Here is a 14,406-nt window from a genome sequence, read left to right as displayed (position 1 = left end):
GATTCAACCTGTTTTCCCAGTTGATTTTGCATTGTTGTTGTTGCCATGGTAACAGTACGCTTTCTCAATGGCCATCAGATTTATATGTGATAATCTTTAGTTTACATTTTTGTTTACAACCGGACTTATTTTGTCATCCATTCATGATTGTAAACCACTAAGATTGTTTTTGGAAATCGTCTGTAAGCTCGTGTTAAATAAGTGAGGTTTTCAGTGTATTTTAGACGCTTAATGGCGATGTCAATTTTGTGTATTTATTGACCAAGCGAGGTGACAAAATGGACAGGGAGCGATTGAGGTTAAAAAAGGAGCAATTTATACGTGACATGCATCGAGTTTCTGAAGAGAAATCTCAACAACTGTTCGAAAAACCTGAAGACCGCCAAGCATGGGTTGATGTTATTCGGAAGTCTGTTGAGAAAGAGATCGAGACTAGAGTACGCGAAGCTTTAGGAACACCACCGAAAGAAAGACAACGGAGAAGAATGGAAGAGCTTACGGCAAAACGTTTCGCAAAAATCGAAGAAGAAAAAAAAGCGATAGCGAATAATAGAAAAAAACAAGCTTTTCTTGAAAATGGTAGTGCAATCGATGACGATCTGCTGTGGTTACGACGACAGAAATATTTAGAAAAGTTTAAGAAACGACGAACAATGCGTGAAATACCATCACCTATTTTACGTTCCATAAGTTTGAAACGCATAGCTCGTAATGAGCAGGAAAATCATCAAAGCATTCCCATTGTGTGGGAATGTAGCGAAGCTCTTGCTGATGAGATGCCTACAAGTTTCAAGCAGTTCAAAAGGGCAGTTCACGCGAATAATTTATTTGAATCGACGAAAGAAACCGTCAACAGAAATGGACCTTATTTTCCAAGTGGTCGACTTCCCTGTATACCACCACCTCAACATTTAAACTTTGTTCCCAATTACGTAGAAGAGTTAAATTTAACGGGTGAGTATGAAATAGTTTGTATAAATTTTAAATCACGAACGTCTTTGTTGTAACAGAGTGAACTCCAGCGTGCAACTTCAGAAGACTATGTTATTTTAATAAAATATATTTAATTTTTGGCAGATCTCATCAAATATAGCTTTTTTTCAGCACACAAACATTTGTAAGTTTATTTCTATCTAAACAAAACCTTTGAATTCAAAATTAATGTCTCCAGATCAGATTACACACCTCATTAAATTGCACACCTTTGCACTTTCATAAACGCATAAATAAGTCGCATATAAATATCCAATTAGAAAAGTTTGATTTGCAACATAAAACTTTGCAACATTTTAATTAACATTTGCAATGTTATAGACTGCACCCCAGACTTTGTGATCCCTAGTTTACACATCTTTTTTAGAAATTTCACAATAGTATGTTAAATGTGTCAAGCATTTCTATATTTTCAGTTCCCAAATGACGAATAACCTCAATGAATACATAAATTGATAGTTCAAAGATTATCGTCTTTTGTAAACTCAAGAATAACTCCAGTTTGGTTTATAAAATCTCCTACTCTTGCATGTTTTAAACAGATACAGATGACACACGCCAAAAACAAGTCATAAATGTCGAGTACCCAAAATGTTGGAAAGGAGCTGTTGTTGTCTTCGATACAGAAAGACGAAATATTTTGGTAGGACAACATGTCAACTGATCATAAAAAAATGAAAATCAACCAAATTCCTTTTTTCGCAAAGGATTCTGAAGCCGTGCCACCGGGGTGTCCGCCTCATCTTCAGTTTGAATCGAGATTTGAAAGTGGAAATTTACGTCAAGCAAAGAGAGTGTAAGTTGGAAAATATGTGACCGTTCACTTTATAACATAAGAACAAAATAGTGTTCGTATTTTTTCTACGATTTTCTTCATACTGTCTGCAGGCATCAGTTATATGCACAATACGCATGATTTTCACAAGTCAGCTATGAGTAATGTGTAAGAAAGGATAAGATGAAAGATTTATTGTTTTTCAGTGGCAACTACGCATACGAGCTTATTCTCAATACGGATCTTTACACGAAAAGACATACACAATGGTTTGTTATTTGGTACAATAAAAATTTCTTTTAATAAAGTGAAGAAGTTCTGTTCATGCTACCTTAATTCTCAAGGTACTATTTTCAAGTTCGTAAAACCATTCCACATGTGACTTACACCTTTACAATAATCAACTTCCTGAAGAGAGACAGCTTATATAATCATGGTAAATTGCTTAAATTGTTCTGATTTTACGAACGTTCTTTATTCATTAAAAATACCTTCAATAATAACCATTTATAAACAACAAATAAACAACGTAAAAGTATTCTGGCAGGTATGAAGGTGCTGTTTTACTCAGAGAAAACTGCTCAACGACAAAATATTGGCTGGATAAGAAGGGGCCATCACATTAAATATTTCCAGAACTACATTAAAGGACATCCATTACTATCATGGGGCAAAGTTTACTATTCACTTACATTTCAATTGGTACGTTATTGCTTTTCATTTAAATAGGCACTCAGCTATCCATTATAAATTTTTATAAAGCTTGCTCTATTTCATTGGATACTTATCAAAATCCTTTCGTTTACTATTTTCCATAGGAGTTTCCTCATGTCAACGATGTATGTTATCTTGCGCATTGTTATCCTTACTCGTACACAGATTTAGAGAACTATCTTGATGTCATCTCGAAAGATGAATTCAAGCAGAATCATTGTTCGCAGCAGGTTAGATAATGTCTATAACAACGACATCTTTTCTAGATGCAAGCTATAACTAGCCATAACATAACTTATAGAGCAAGTTCACGTGAGAAAAATAACGCTTATTTTGTCCCACACTCGACCTTCAAAGTATTCATAAAGTCACAGCGCATATGTAAAGATTACTGTTATCCTCGATGCAAATCTTTGAGTCCTACTCTCTTCATCAAACCGTTCCATGATTACCATGATTTTCTTTTGAATGCAGTCGATGAATTAATAAACTTGCGTCCAAAAATGATCGTTGTTAATAATCTATACCTGTATTTAGGTTTTGTGCAAGACTGTAGCTGGAAACAATTGTTATCTTTTAACAATCACCTCTCAAGGTATTACTACAAATATCACTAAGAAAAGTTACTATGTAAGGCAAAAATAAATTACTATACTTATGAAAGAAAAAAAGATGTTTATACAAGTTGTGTTGTTAGAGCCTAACGATGGAAAACTTGGCGTTGTTGTGACAGCACGAGTACATCCTGGAGAAACTAACGCTAGCTGGATGATGAAGGGACTAGTGGATTTCTTGATATCCGATGATTCAGTTGCACAAGTAAAGAAGTGTATTAATTGATGATAACTTTAAATTCAAACAATCGATAATCTTAAATCAACAAATGTAACTTCTGTTTCACATTGTAGCAATTACGAAGAAAACATATCTTCAAGATTATTCCAATGTTGAATCCTGACGGAGTCATCGTTGGTAACTACCGCACGAATCTAGCAGCAAAGGATCTTAATAGAACATACATGAATCCATGCAAGGTTTGCAGCTATAATTTTCAATCTTTATATTTCAAAAGTATGAAAGAGAAACATAATCCATGGTAAGCATGATAAGTAGATTGATTTATATCTTTTTTCTAGGATTCATCTCCCACAATCTTTTACACAAAGAAACTTGTTGAAACATTTTCCACTGAACAAGAGGTAGATCTTTTTATGCATAATGCATTGGTCAAGGTTTCCTTAATGGTAATGCTGAATGTTTGAATGATGGGTCTTGAAGGGAAATAGGGTAGTAAAGTTCTTTTCTCTTTCTCTCATCTATAATAAATCAAATTTCAGATCGTGGTCTATTGTGATTTACATGGCCATAGTCGTAAACCTAATGTCTTCATGTACGGTTGTACACCTGAGAAACGTAGTACTTCAGTTAAAGACTTCGTTCAAGAAAGATTATTCCCTTGGTTAATGTCAAAAAAGGTACAACAGGCAACATTTTCTTTCAACTATAAAGTGATGCCTAGCCCAGTCCCATCTCTGATACATTTTCAAAACGAGAACTTAAATATCTTTTATAACTGCTTGCAGGCTCCTGATCTTTTCTCATTTCGAGAATGCAAATTCAAAGTACGCAAATCCAAAGAAGGCACAGCCCGAGTTGTAATGTGGCGACAGATGGGTGTTGCAAACAGTTTCACCATGGAAGCAACATTTTGTGGAGCAAATTTTGGCGACATGTAAATATTGCATTTTATTAACCTGTGTATGAAGATCTAACAACGATCTCTAACTTAGAAATCCCTTCTATCACAGTATAGCCCTATTATTTCTTCATTTTACTTCTTACAGATCTGTTGAGTTGATATTTTGACAACATGTTAATGACAAACACACAAAACTTATATCTCTAATATATAAAACACATAGCTCCATCAGTTTATAAAGGTTTCTCTACTGATTCAGTGGACTGTTTTGTTTCTTCTTTCAGTGAAAAAGGCCGACACTTTCACAATGGCGATTTTGAAGCAATGGGTAGACATTTCTGTGAAGTTTTACTTGATTACACGACAGCACGACCAAATGGAAGCAGGTAATTTAACATAGAGATAATACCAAGAAAGTTGTATATGGTGCTTTTAAAAGAACGAGAATACACACTGTTAGAAAAATGTATAGAGTAGCTTTAGAAGGTATAGTGTGACTCCATTAAATTCTTGGCGGTAAACAGGCCATTAAATGAGTAAAATTTGCTTCTTTCAGAAGCGAGATAACAGAAGAATTTCTCCAAATGGCATCACTAATGACTCAAGACATAATGCGTCATGCTAGAATGTTACAAACGGGAGAAAATGAAGATCGCTGGTCCACAAAAAATCACGTGATTGACAAGCAACATTCTCCTAAAAATCACGTTAATGTTTTTGATGTTCACGTTGATGATGTAATCTCTCACGCGGAGTCTGGGGAAGAGGTAGAAGTATCGGTAAGAAAAAGTGAGGGATCAAGTTTAGAGGAATGTCTGAAGCAGTTGGAAAATGTCGACCTTGATGAACTTAATGAAGAATCAGAGTGAGTAAGATAAATGCAATAGGAACGCTGGATTGTTCAAAAATTTCCATTATATTTTCTTATTGAAAAAAAAACAGGAAAATTTTTAAAATGATGATGCAATATGACAACTGTAATAAATGTGAATTTGGTTGATTTTGATCTGTGATGAACAAACATAATACATTGACGTTTTTATAAATGAGTAGTTGTTTAAAATTGATTTTTTAGTTCAAGTGACTCAGATAGTCAGTCAGAAGAAGAGGATGTCAAGAAATCAATGATAAAGGTGAAATCAAACCGTCAATGGATTGAAAAATGTATACTTTTAAATGTAGTTTTATTATTAGAATGAAGACAGAACAAAGAAAAAGAAAAAGAAGAAGAAAAAGGAGGCCAAGCGATGGGAGGTTTTAGCGGTAGGTGTAGTCGTAAAAGTTTACAATAATGACAATAAGATTGCCAAGATTGAGTTTTTGCTTTGTTGACCAGGCTTTAAAACCAAAGTCCGAATTGCAAACTGAAAGAACAAACCAAGGCATGACGAATACCAAAAAATATCAGGAAAAGGTAAGTTTATCGTTCTAATAGTCGGATTCAAAGTTCGCTTGTAGAGAGTTTGAAGAAAATGAATAAATAAGATTAACACTGTCAATGTCTTGTTTTAGAACGTTCTGTCTTTTTCACAGAGAAAGGTGAAGTTAAAGGAAAGTGCCTTCTTAAATCCCTATGCATCCCGTTTTAACAACGGTATTCCTATGTATTCACAAGAAAGAATTGAGCAGAGGATAATGAAGGTGAGTGATGACACATGTGGGATAGAGAGTGAGTTGTACAGTCTGGTAGAATTTTCTTGTTCAGATTTGTTTAGAATTAAATTATTGTGTCTTGTAGAAAAATGAAGATGTGAAAGATCATGACATACAATCTCATATCACAGAAAATGATTTGTTGGTAAAATGAGCTAGTTTAGAATATCTAGTTTTGATAATGCATCAAACTTACTGAGAATACAAAAGTTTGGGGTTAAAGTCCTGTTCAACAAATCCTAAATATGCTTGAGCGGAGAGAGCAACGATTAAGGATGAATTGTTGAAGCTATTTTTTGGATAATGTTGAAACTGATAGTATCATGATAAATTTCAAGTTTCTAAAGAACTGTTGATAATTTGTGTTTGTGCCTTTACAGCCTTTCTTACATAATGATGATCGGTTGACATCAAACAGTATTCCACAACATAACCTGGCTTGCTACGTGATGTCGAGAAGACCTGGTACTAGTAGTAGAGCGGAAGTAATTGCTGTTGATAATTTTAAGTTCGAGTCTTTAAGTCACTCGGCCTCAAAAGGTTTCACTCTTCGTATACCTGGTCGTGAATTGTCGGCACGAAGCAGCAGCGACCACTACAGATTGGAAGTTGAAAAAGAATACGAGCTCGAAGACAAATTTTGTAATGGAGAGTTAATTGTACCCATGCGCAGCAACGTCACATTGAATCCTTTAAATATCTCCAAGGGCACTGCTTACGCTTACGATTTAAAGGATTTCTCCGAGAGACGTGAACAGTTATCAGAAGACTGGGGAGAAGATTGCCAAACAAAAGTAGTACGAGTAACATCTAATACAGCATTGCAGCAAAGCCAATCAAAAATCAAAAATAACATACATTCCATAAAAAAACTTCAAGAACTGTCGTTACACGACGGAACACATCGTGATCAAATGTTTAAAGAGAGATAGTCGTTTATGCAGAAAGTTTGGAATAAACATTAACAATTTGTAAAAAGAGACATTAAGAGCGCACATGTTTTTGAAGTTAATCTACATTTTATTTAACACAGCAAAACCAAAGAATTTTTTGAGATTTATAATAATGTTCTGAAGTCGTTTCCTTGCAAAAAGTATTTGGCTGCTTAAACTTTTTCTTCTAAACATCAAACACGTGTCTTGATTTCAAAGCTAAAGAAGGACAAACTTTCTTAAAGGTGATTATCGTGATCTCGTCGAGTACATAACTTTGTCCTCAGGCTCTGATTGTCCTGGATCATCACCCACAGGTTTTTCATCGCGTACATTTGCCTCTTCAGATCTAAAACCTTTGCCAGTTTGAATATCAATATCTTCCTGTATTGCCTCTGTGATCTCTTCAACAACACTAAGAACCAAATTTCTAGCATCAATCACTATACTAGGCTTTTTGGTCGTCTCCAATCGTCGAGTCTCGGTCTCTATATCATTCTGAAAAGCTCTAGTCATTGCATTGACGACCCGTTTCGTTAACTCGCCCCAGTCTTTTACCACATGTACAGAGTTTTCCTTTTTATGGGGCGTAACTAGAGAATGGTCGGAGAGATATTTTCCCAAACCACCAGTAACACTCTTTCGTATCTCTTGAAAGTTGATAATAGCAACTTCACGATCATCAAATTCTCCCGCGCAATTTGAACGAATATAAAGCACTTCAATTCTTTCTTTCAACTGACGCCCGACTGTTTCAGAGAGCATATCGACATTGACATGAATTCTTTTCACGTTACGACCTATTCCCATCGATGCCTGGTAGATCTCGTTTTCAAACATTTTGATTGCTAACTTTCTCAGCTCATCCCGCAAAGAAAACAAATATGGGACGTCTGATTCACCTTGCTTTATGTCATATTCAACTTCTTTCATGATTGAATCCACAATACTTTTCGCAAGATGTTTACTTTCTAAGCACAGTTCTCGTTTTTGCTCTAGCCTACCCCCCGTCTGCACGTTCATATCGGCTTCAATGGCTTCCAATACTTCATTGGCAATTCTTCGTACAAGATCCTTGCCATCCAAAACAACCTGAGGTTTGTGCTCTTGACCAACCCACCCTCCAGTTTGGATATTTATATCTTCATTGATACCAGCCATAATTTCCTTCAAAATTACGTGAGCCATATTTTCAAGCTCTTCCACTGCCACACCCCAACCTTTGACAGCATTTGACAGTTCATCAATTATTGCACCAGCAATATACTCATATCCAGGAATAAAATTGTCGCTGTCTCTTACACCTGAATGAAAAAAGAAATGAAGATATGAAGGCAATAAGAAAAAACAAAATATCTCGACGTCATAAAATTTTAACACCAGTATATGCCTAACATGGAACTCACCACCAAGATCAGTTTCTTTCATTTTTGATGGAGACTTTTCTTTAGGCTTTTGTTCATCATCTACAGTGTCTGGCAAACCTGACAGTTTTACATGTTTATGGATTTGTTCGAATCTGAGTTTGATTTCCAGTCAGTGAAAAAAGAAAGCACTTTGCCATAGGATAAATTTGCCTTCTTGATTGCCTGCTGCGGATAACAGGCTGCGGCAGTAGCCATTCCCATAGTACTAGCAAAAAACACCCTCCGCAAAGGACGTCCTTCATACAAAAATATAACATTGCTCAACTTTCTGACAATAACAACCAACCAAACAATAATGGTCTAAACCATTTTGTTAAGTTAAAAGTTTTGCATTGCTCTACGTAGTTTCTCACTAAACTGTCATAGAAACATATCATTTGGTTAAGAACTTACTTCCTCGACCTGCAATCAAAACACCAGTCAATGTTCCTGCTACAATAATACCAGTTTTTAATTGTGTAGTTCCATCAGTTTGAATGCTGTTTGTAACCTCTATGTACATAATAAACAATAATAAGCAAAGTCAGAGTAAGATTCAATGACATATGGTGGTCTCCTCAAATTTCGGAATACCTTTAACTTTGGTCCAAAGATGTTGACCACCATCAGTAGTGGTATCTGTCACATTCTATAAACAAGAAAACACTATGATAGCGAATTAAAAACAGTACCTATTGTGCATATTTGAAAATAAACTTGGCTTATTTATTAAAAAAAGTTGAAGAAGTTTTTGGTTTGTTCATTATGACCTTCACTGTATTCCAGTGCTTCCACACAAACTTTCGTCCTTTTGAAATCTGCTCTTGAAGTGGAGAAGCTGGGGACTCGTCATTCGTCTCATTACTGGGATGTTCGACATCATTATCGTAAATTTCTAGCTGCATTAAAAAGAATTAAGAATTTAATGTCAAAATTAGAGATTATACTTTTATCTGACAAGTATAATACTCTGGGGCTCAAATCTAAATGAACAAAGTCCTGGATACTTTCTGGAGTAGTGATGAATCAATAATGAACATGGTTTTAACATCACAGAAATAATTAAATTTAGGAATGCGCATTTAAAAGATGTCTTTTGAAAACAGAGTGCAAACATCAATGCAAAACTTTAAAATATTCAAACTTCAACATGTTGATAAATCAAAAGTGTAAAAGCTTACATCTTTGATATTGATTTTAACTTTTGGATTATCAGCAGCTTTGAGAGTGGTTATGAGATACCCCAGTCCCAGTGCAGGTGCACTGACCCAACATAATACTCTTCCTCTGGAAAACTACAACAGATAACAATAATTATTCAGAAAAAAATATAATACCTAATGAAAAGATCAGAACAACACGAACTTTTTCACTTTATACAAATTTTGGCTACTTTTTGAATACTGATCTACGCACTACTTTCAATATTCTGTCGTTTGCCACATATTATTATACGTCAATTCAATTGACCATGAAAATTCACGACACATTATTACTAAACTATCACATCAACTTAGTGAACTAACTGGCAACTGTATCAACCATACATAAATTGGCAAAGTTCTTCAACCAATAAATTATTTTAAGTAGCACGATGTGATTGTTTTATCGTTTTATCGCACAGATTTTCAATTCATTTGAAAGTCTAATTGCTAAGACTAAAAACTTAGTTACTCTTTGAGTGGGAACATAACATGCCAATTATTCAAGTTAAAAAAGTAAATATAGGAGTCGCAAATGTCTTTTGAACTTTCTATGTAACGTACGTTATTAAATGATCATAAAAATAAAGACAAAAAGACACAAGAAAGACTTACCAACGCAAAGGGAGCCATATTTTGAAAATACGATACTAATTCTCATCCACCAAAAGACAAATTATCAACATTTTGCTATTGATGTGTCTCAACTCTTTCGATGCAAAAAAGAGACACTTATAATTTTTGTTAACTTCTTGTACTAAATATCAAAGTAGTAAATTCGTTGTAAATTCAAAAAAGCTGAAATAAAGATCACTCAAGGAAGTATTATCTTTAGACAGCGCCAATGTCAGATAAGCTATCAGATGATGTGTCCTTTGATTCAGAGAAAACCTCACAACAGGAAGAACAAATTAGGATATGGCGTATGACTTTAGCTGTACATTTTAGCAATCTTTTGTACTCAGCAGCGTTTTGGATACAAATTGGAATCAACCCAGTGTGTACTAATTTTGTTTCTGCTATGTATTTCGATGACATTTCTTTTATATCATGTTAAATTTAACTCTTCCATGATAGTACATCATCAAATCCCTTAATGTCGATGTGGTCACCTATGGTTATCTTCAAACAGCATTTTCTGGGCTACAACTTCTTGGTGGACCTGTTTATGGACGTCTTGGTGATATCTTTGGTAGTCGAAGGGTCCTTATTTTGGCACACACCTGTGGATTCCTCATGTATTGTCTCAATTTTCTTGCTGATAATACATTGATGCTCTTCTTGGCACGTCTTCCTGGCCTTCTATTACATGGAGCTCAAGGTACATTAGTTTTCTGAATTTTTAATGATGTTTGTTAATTGTTTTTGTTCTTCAATTCCTCAAAATACACCAGGTGCTCAGATGGCAATAACTGATGTGACAAGTCACAAAGGTATTAACTACATTTCAATGTGTCAATATGAAAGTCATATCTCCATAAATTTTATTATCCTGCCATGCCATCCTTATGACTAAAGCTGGTTTTTCAATAAATTTAGAGAGGGCTGTTGCTCTGGGGAAACTCAGCTTCTCTTACGGCCTTGGTGTCATTCTTGGACCATTTCTTGGTGGACAAATCTCAAAATATTCCTCTCAAAAAGTTACTATGTTGTTTGCAGCAGCTTTGTCTGCATTTGCTGTAGTATTTATAAATATCACCCTTTCTAAATTACCTGTAAAGTCAGGTAGGTTGTGAGCTAACAAGGCAGTAAAGTTTCCGACTAGTAATTCCATTCATGGTAATAAACCCACTAAAATTATCTTATGAACTACAAACATGCTTTTTTTAGATCAAGAAAGAAAGGATACTTCCTCACTTTTGGATGCAAACGAATCAGCAACTTGATGAGTATTCCCAGTGTTAGATTTTTATATGTGATGAAACTTATCTCTGGTTTGCCTTTTGCTATATTCCAATCAATGTTTTCTGTTATTGTGGTAAACTCATTCGGTTTTACGGCTGCACAAAATGGAGCATTCATGTCTTATGTTGGATTATTAATGATTGTAAGTTCGTAAAGTAATACATTTAGCAGCAATCAATTCTTTTAACACAATGATTTACATATGCGATAGCTTGTGCAAGGTGTTGCAGTAGGATTTGTGACAAGACATATGAATGATAAGAAAACCTTGGTCCTTTCTATGGTTGCCAGTTCCTTTGGTTATTTTATTTGGGTGAGATATGGCTACTGAGATGTGGCATTGAAAAATTAGTTTAGAAATGAAAGGAAAATAAATACAATTAACTTTACTGTATCTCTTTTTCATTCTAGTGTTACAGTACTAAAGCAGTGCATCTGTGTATCTTAGTAATTCCTCTCATGTTTGGTGGTGGTCTATTCAGTGTTATAACCAACTCAATTTTAACCAAGGTTGTTCCAGCAGATGATACTGGATTTGCACTTGGGCTATCATTTGCAACTCACTCACTGCGAACACTCTCCCCAACATTAGGAGGATTACTTCTTGCTAACTTTGGCTATACTTCTTTAGGAGGTTTTGGATGTGTTGTCTGTATTGGCTCAGCATTATATATATTCGCATTAAGTAATGCTTCAATAGAAACAAACAAATCTACTTAATGTGGTTTTTTAATTGCAAAAATTATTAACTTATTTAAATAATTAATTTCTTGTACAATTGTTTTAGATGTTGTCTTGATAAATTATCAATACAGTATCTTAAATAATATCTTGATGCAGTGAAGCTTTGCTAAGCAATTAATTTCTGTTCAAAATGCAAATTGAAATAATTTAGTTATTAAGCATATGGTCACCTTAGCATTCTTCTTGTTTTAATAAGTCTTTTTTCTTGAACATTGGCCTGGGTTACACCATTTGTCTGCCTTACCCCCAAAGGTACAGCTCGCTGTTTAGGTGGAGCAGGTCTATTCATAATTGCTGCACATTTTGGGATGTGACGTGCAGCAGTCTCTGGGGCAAAGCGACGTGTACAATGTTTACAATACACATAGTCTGGGTTTTCACTTGGTGGAGGTGGTGGCAGATCAGACAGTTTCCCTCCTTTCTTCATATAATTCTGAACTTTCTTGGCTTCACGTATAGCTTGTACAAAATCCTCTAAAAATAAAGAAATTTCCATTATTTCATTACCTGAAAATAGCAAGCATTGTGGTAAGTAAGTATACATTGAATCATACCATGTTTTTTCCTCCAGTTAGATTTAGGAATGCCTTGTTTTCCTGTTGATGATCTACCACGTCTATGATAAGCTGCTGCTTCTGTGCCTTGAACACGGTGTTTACTAGCATTGAACACTTTTCTCTGCTTCATGCTGTTACATATCTTAATATGTTTTTCCACTCGATCAGCTGCAAAAGTACGTCCACAATTATCACATGGTACAAGATCATCATTCCCATTTGGGTGTTTTTCAGAATCATGAGGATCAGAGTCAATAAAACCAGTTTGCTTGGGATGAATGTAAGAGTCCTTATCCACAGACTTACTCCTTTTCATATTGCTAGAAAAGTATTTCCCGAAAAATTTGAATGATTTTGGTGTAGATTGTTGGGTGTATTCTTCTTGGAGGATTGAACATCTTTTCCATGAGAATTTAATTTGCTTTTGTAAATGTTAGACTTTTTTTGATCTTTGACAATGGGATTTGGATTGTGCAAACTAGATTTTGAAGTATTTCCTAAAGATTTATGATTAAATAAAGGATTTCCCTTTTTCATTGTGTTTTCATCAATGTCCCACTGAGAAGGTTTTCTAAGTCTATTTCTACTAGAGTATGTTCTTTGATTCTTAGGTGGTGTTGAAGGTGACTGCGGATGAAATTGTGGAGGTGCAGAACTTACATCATACCCATCTGAAATACAAAAAATTTAATCAGTTTCTATTAAATATAATGTATAATACTAATTTATATCACTTACTAATGGGTAACAAAAAACTCATCTTACTTTCTTGTTTGAATGATTTTAAATGAGCACTCAGCCTCTCTGGTTTAAATGACCGACTATAGCTGGGCCATGGTAACAATGCTTGTTTTGATGACTTTTTGGTAAGCATGCTCTTCTGATCTTTGTCTCTGGTCATGCTACCAGCTAAACTTGGCAAATGATCATGTTTTATTGGCATGGGTCTTCGTATATTTTTTGGTAGGTGATGGTTTTCCAACTTCCACTTCTTAAGACATTGTGCTTCATGAATAGAGATTGATGCTACTCCAAATTCCCTGCCACAAATGTAGCATACCACTGTCTTTGGCTTAGCAGGTTGGCTGAGCTGTTGTTTATGGTCAAATATATTAGAATGGCTACTAATACCATTAGGATAGTGGCTTCGTTTAGCAACTTTGCCAGGTTTGCAACTTCGTTGATGAACCGGCAATCGATCAGGTAGAAATGTACGACCACAGTTTTCACATGGTAAAAGTTGCTGTTTAGAGCTTTCATAAGAAAGCTCATTCATTGCATCAATTTGTTTGCTAAGTAATGGCCCTTTATTGTTAAACTCACCAAATCCAATAGGTCGAATAGGTGTATTACGACGCATGTTCCTTGGTAACTCGTTATTCTCCATGTGCCATTTCTTGAGGCATTGAGGTTCATGTATTTTGATAGATGCAGTACCATACTTTCTGCCACAAATGTAGCATATTACTGCTCTCGGCCCAAAAGACATAGTCAAACATGCGCCAGAACCAAATCCCAGCTAAAAGTAATTCGAAGCCATAAAAATAACTCCCTGCATAGCTGCAGCAAATAAAATTAAATGGTTGCAATACATACAATTGCATCGTTAAGACACAATGAAGAAATTTCTCTGGTTGCTATGGGAGGACACCCTGTAGTTAATCGCCGAGGGGAAGCATATACTAAGGAGCTAAACACGTACTACAGTGCAAAAAAAACTTATTGAAGACGGAAGAAGAGAGAAATCAATGTGTAGCATTTCCCACGATTACCAACTTGCTATCTACACAAGGTGCATTTGATTTACGAGAAAAACTGATAACGCT

The 14,406-nt window shown here is 35.1% G+C and overlaps 4 protein-coding genes across 5 annotated transcripts; 2 read left to right on the top strand and 2 right to left on the bottom strand.

Moving 5' to 3' along the window:
- Positions 1 to 2: 2 nt before the first annotated feature.
- On the top strand, positions 3 to 6,894 carry LOC124459584 (cytosolic carboxypeptidase 3-like). 2 transcript variants are annotated; one of them, XM_047009052.1, is made up of 21 exons: positions 3 to 954; positions 1,536 to 1,636; positions 1,701 to 1,789; positions 1,975 to 2,037; positions 2,113 to 2,204; positions 2,316 to 2,470; positions 2,587 to 2,712; positions 3,020 to 3,077; positions 3,180 to 3,301; positions 3,391 to 3,516; positions 3,619 to 3,681; positions 3,820 to 3,957; positions 4,066 to 4,214; positions 4,466 to 4,567; positions 4,738 to 5,046; positions 5,257 to 5,314; positions 5,376 to 5,444; positions 5,518 to 5,595; positions 5,715 to 5,822; positions 5,920 to 5,979; positions 6,215 to 6,894. In XM_047009052.1, the coding sequence occupies exons 1-21, from the start codon at positions 279 to 281 to the stop codon at positions 6,764 to 6,766; spliced, it is 3,294 nt and encodes a 1,097-aa protein (XP_046865008.1). In that variant the 5' UTR covers positions 3 to 278; the 3' UTR covers positions 6,767 to 6,894. The 2 variants fall into 2 exon arrangements, with proteins under 2 accessions (XP_046865008.1, XP_046865007.1); XM_047009051.1 differs by having other exon boundaries at positions 5,694 to 5,822.
- Positions 6,834 to 10,005, bottom strand: LOC124459589. The gene is made up of 7 exons (XM_047009058.1): positions 9,990 to 10,005; positions 9,354 to 9,467; positions 8,943 to 9,071; positions 8,767 to 8,821; positions 8,587 to 8,685; positions 8,173 to 8,429; positions 6,834 to 8,070 (listed from the first exon to the last, which is right to left on the bottom strand). Exons 6-7 carry the CDS (start codon positions 8,192 to 8,194, stop codon positions 7,016 to 7,018), a joined length of 1,077 nt encoding a protein of 358 aa, XP_046865014.1. The 5' UTR covers positions 8,195 to 8,429; positions 8,587 to 8,685; positions 8,767 to 8,821; positions 8,943 to 9,071; positions 9,354 to 9,467; positions 9,990 to 10,005; the 3' UTR covers positions 6,834 to 7,015.
- Positions 10,006 to 10,059: 54 nt separating this feature from the next.
- LOC124433349 (solute carrier family 22 member 18-like) lies at positions 10,060 to 12,123 on the top strand. The gene is given in 8 exon segments (XM_046983110.1): positions 10,060 to 10,371; positions 10,452 to 10,695; positions 10,769 to 10,807; positions 10,914 to 11,099; positions 11,205 to 11,245; positions 11,248 to 11,421; positions 11,491 to 11,592; positions 11,691 to 12,123. Coding segments are annotated over 8 exon segments (1,248 nt in total). The 5' UTR covers positions 10,060 to 10,218; the 3' UTR covers positions 12,000 to 12,123.
- Positions 11,993 to 14,218, bottom strand: LOC124459595 (zinc finger protein 474-like). Its single transcript, XM_047009065.1, is given in 4 exon segments — positions 11,993 to 12,497; positions 12,578 to 12,894; positions 12,897 to 13,251; positions 13,346 to 14,218. Coding segments are annotated over 4 exon segments (1,704 nt in total). The 5' UTR covers positions 14,070 to 14,218; the 3' UTR covers positions 11,993 to 12,189.
- Between the last annotated feature and the right edge of the window lie 188 nt (positions 14,219 to 14,406).

Source organism: Xenia sp. Carnegie-2017, unplaced genomic scaffold (genome assembly GCF_021976095.1).
Source record: "Xenia sp. Carnegie-2017 unplaced genomic scaffold, XeniaSp_v1 HiC_scaffold_13, whole genome shotgun sequence".
Taxonomy (NCBI): domain Eukaryota; kingdom Metazoa; phylum Cnidaria; class Anthozoa; order Malacalcyonacea; family Xeniidae; genus Xenia; species Xenia sp. Carnegie-2017.
Note: the sequence above shows the minus strand (reverse complement) of the source record. Positions and strands in the feature narration are given on the sequence as shown.

Coding starts and splice junctions, on each gene's coding strand:
- LOC124459584 (XM_047009051.1), top strand. CDS start 279: ATGGACAGGGAGCGATTGAGGTTAAAAAAGGAGCAATTTATACGTGAC. Junction 1,637..1,700: donor CAGAAAGACGAAATATTTTG/GTAGGACAACAT, acceptor TTTTTCGCAAAG/GATTCTGAAGCCGTGCCACC. Junction 5,315..5,375: donor TCAAGAAATCAATGATAAAG/GTGAAATCAAAC, acceptor TTTTATTATTAG/AATGAAGACAGAACAAAGAA.
- LOC124459589 (XM_047009058.1), bottom strand. CDS start 8,194: ATGAAAGAAACTGATCTTGGTG. Junction 8,071..8,172: donor GAAAGAAACTGATCTTGGTG/GTGAGTTCCATG, acceptor TTTTTCATTCAG/GTGTAAGAGACAGCGACAAT.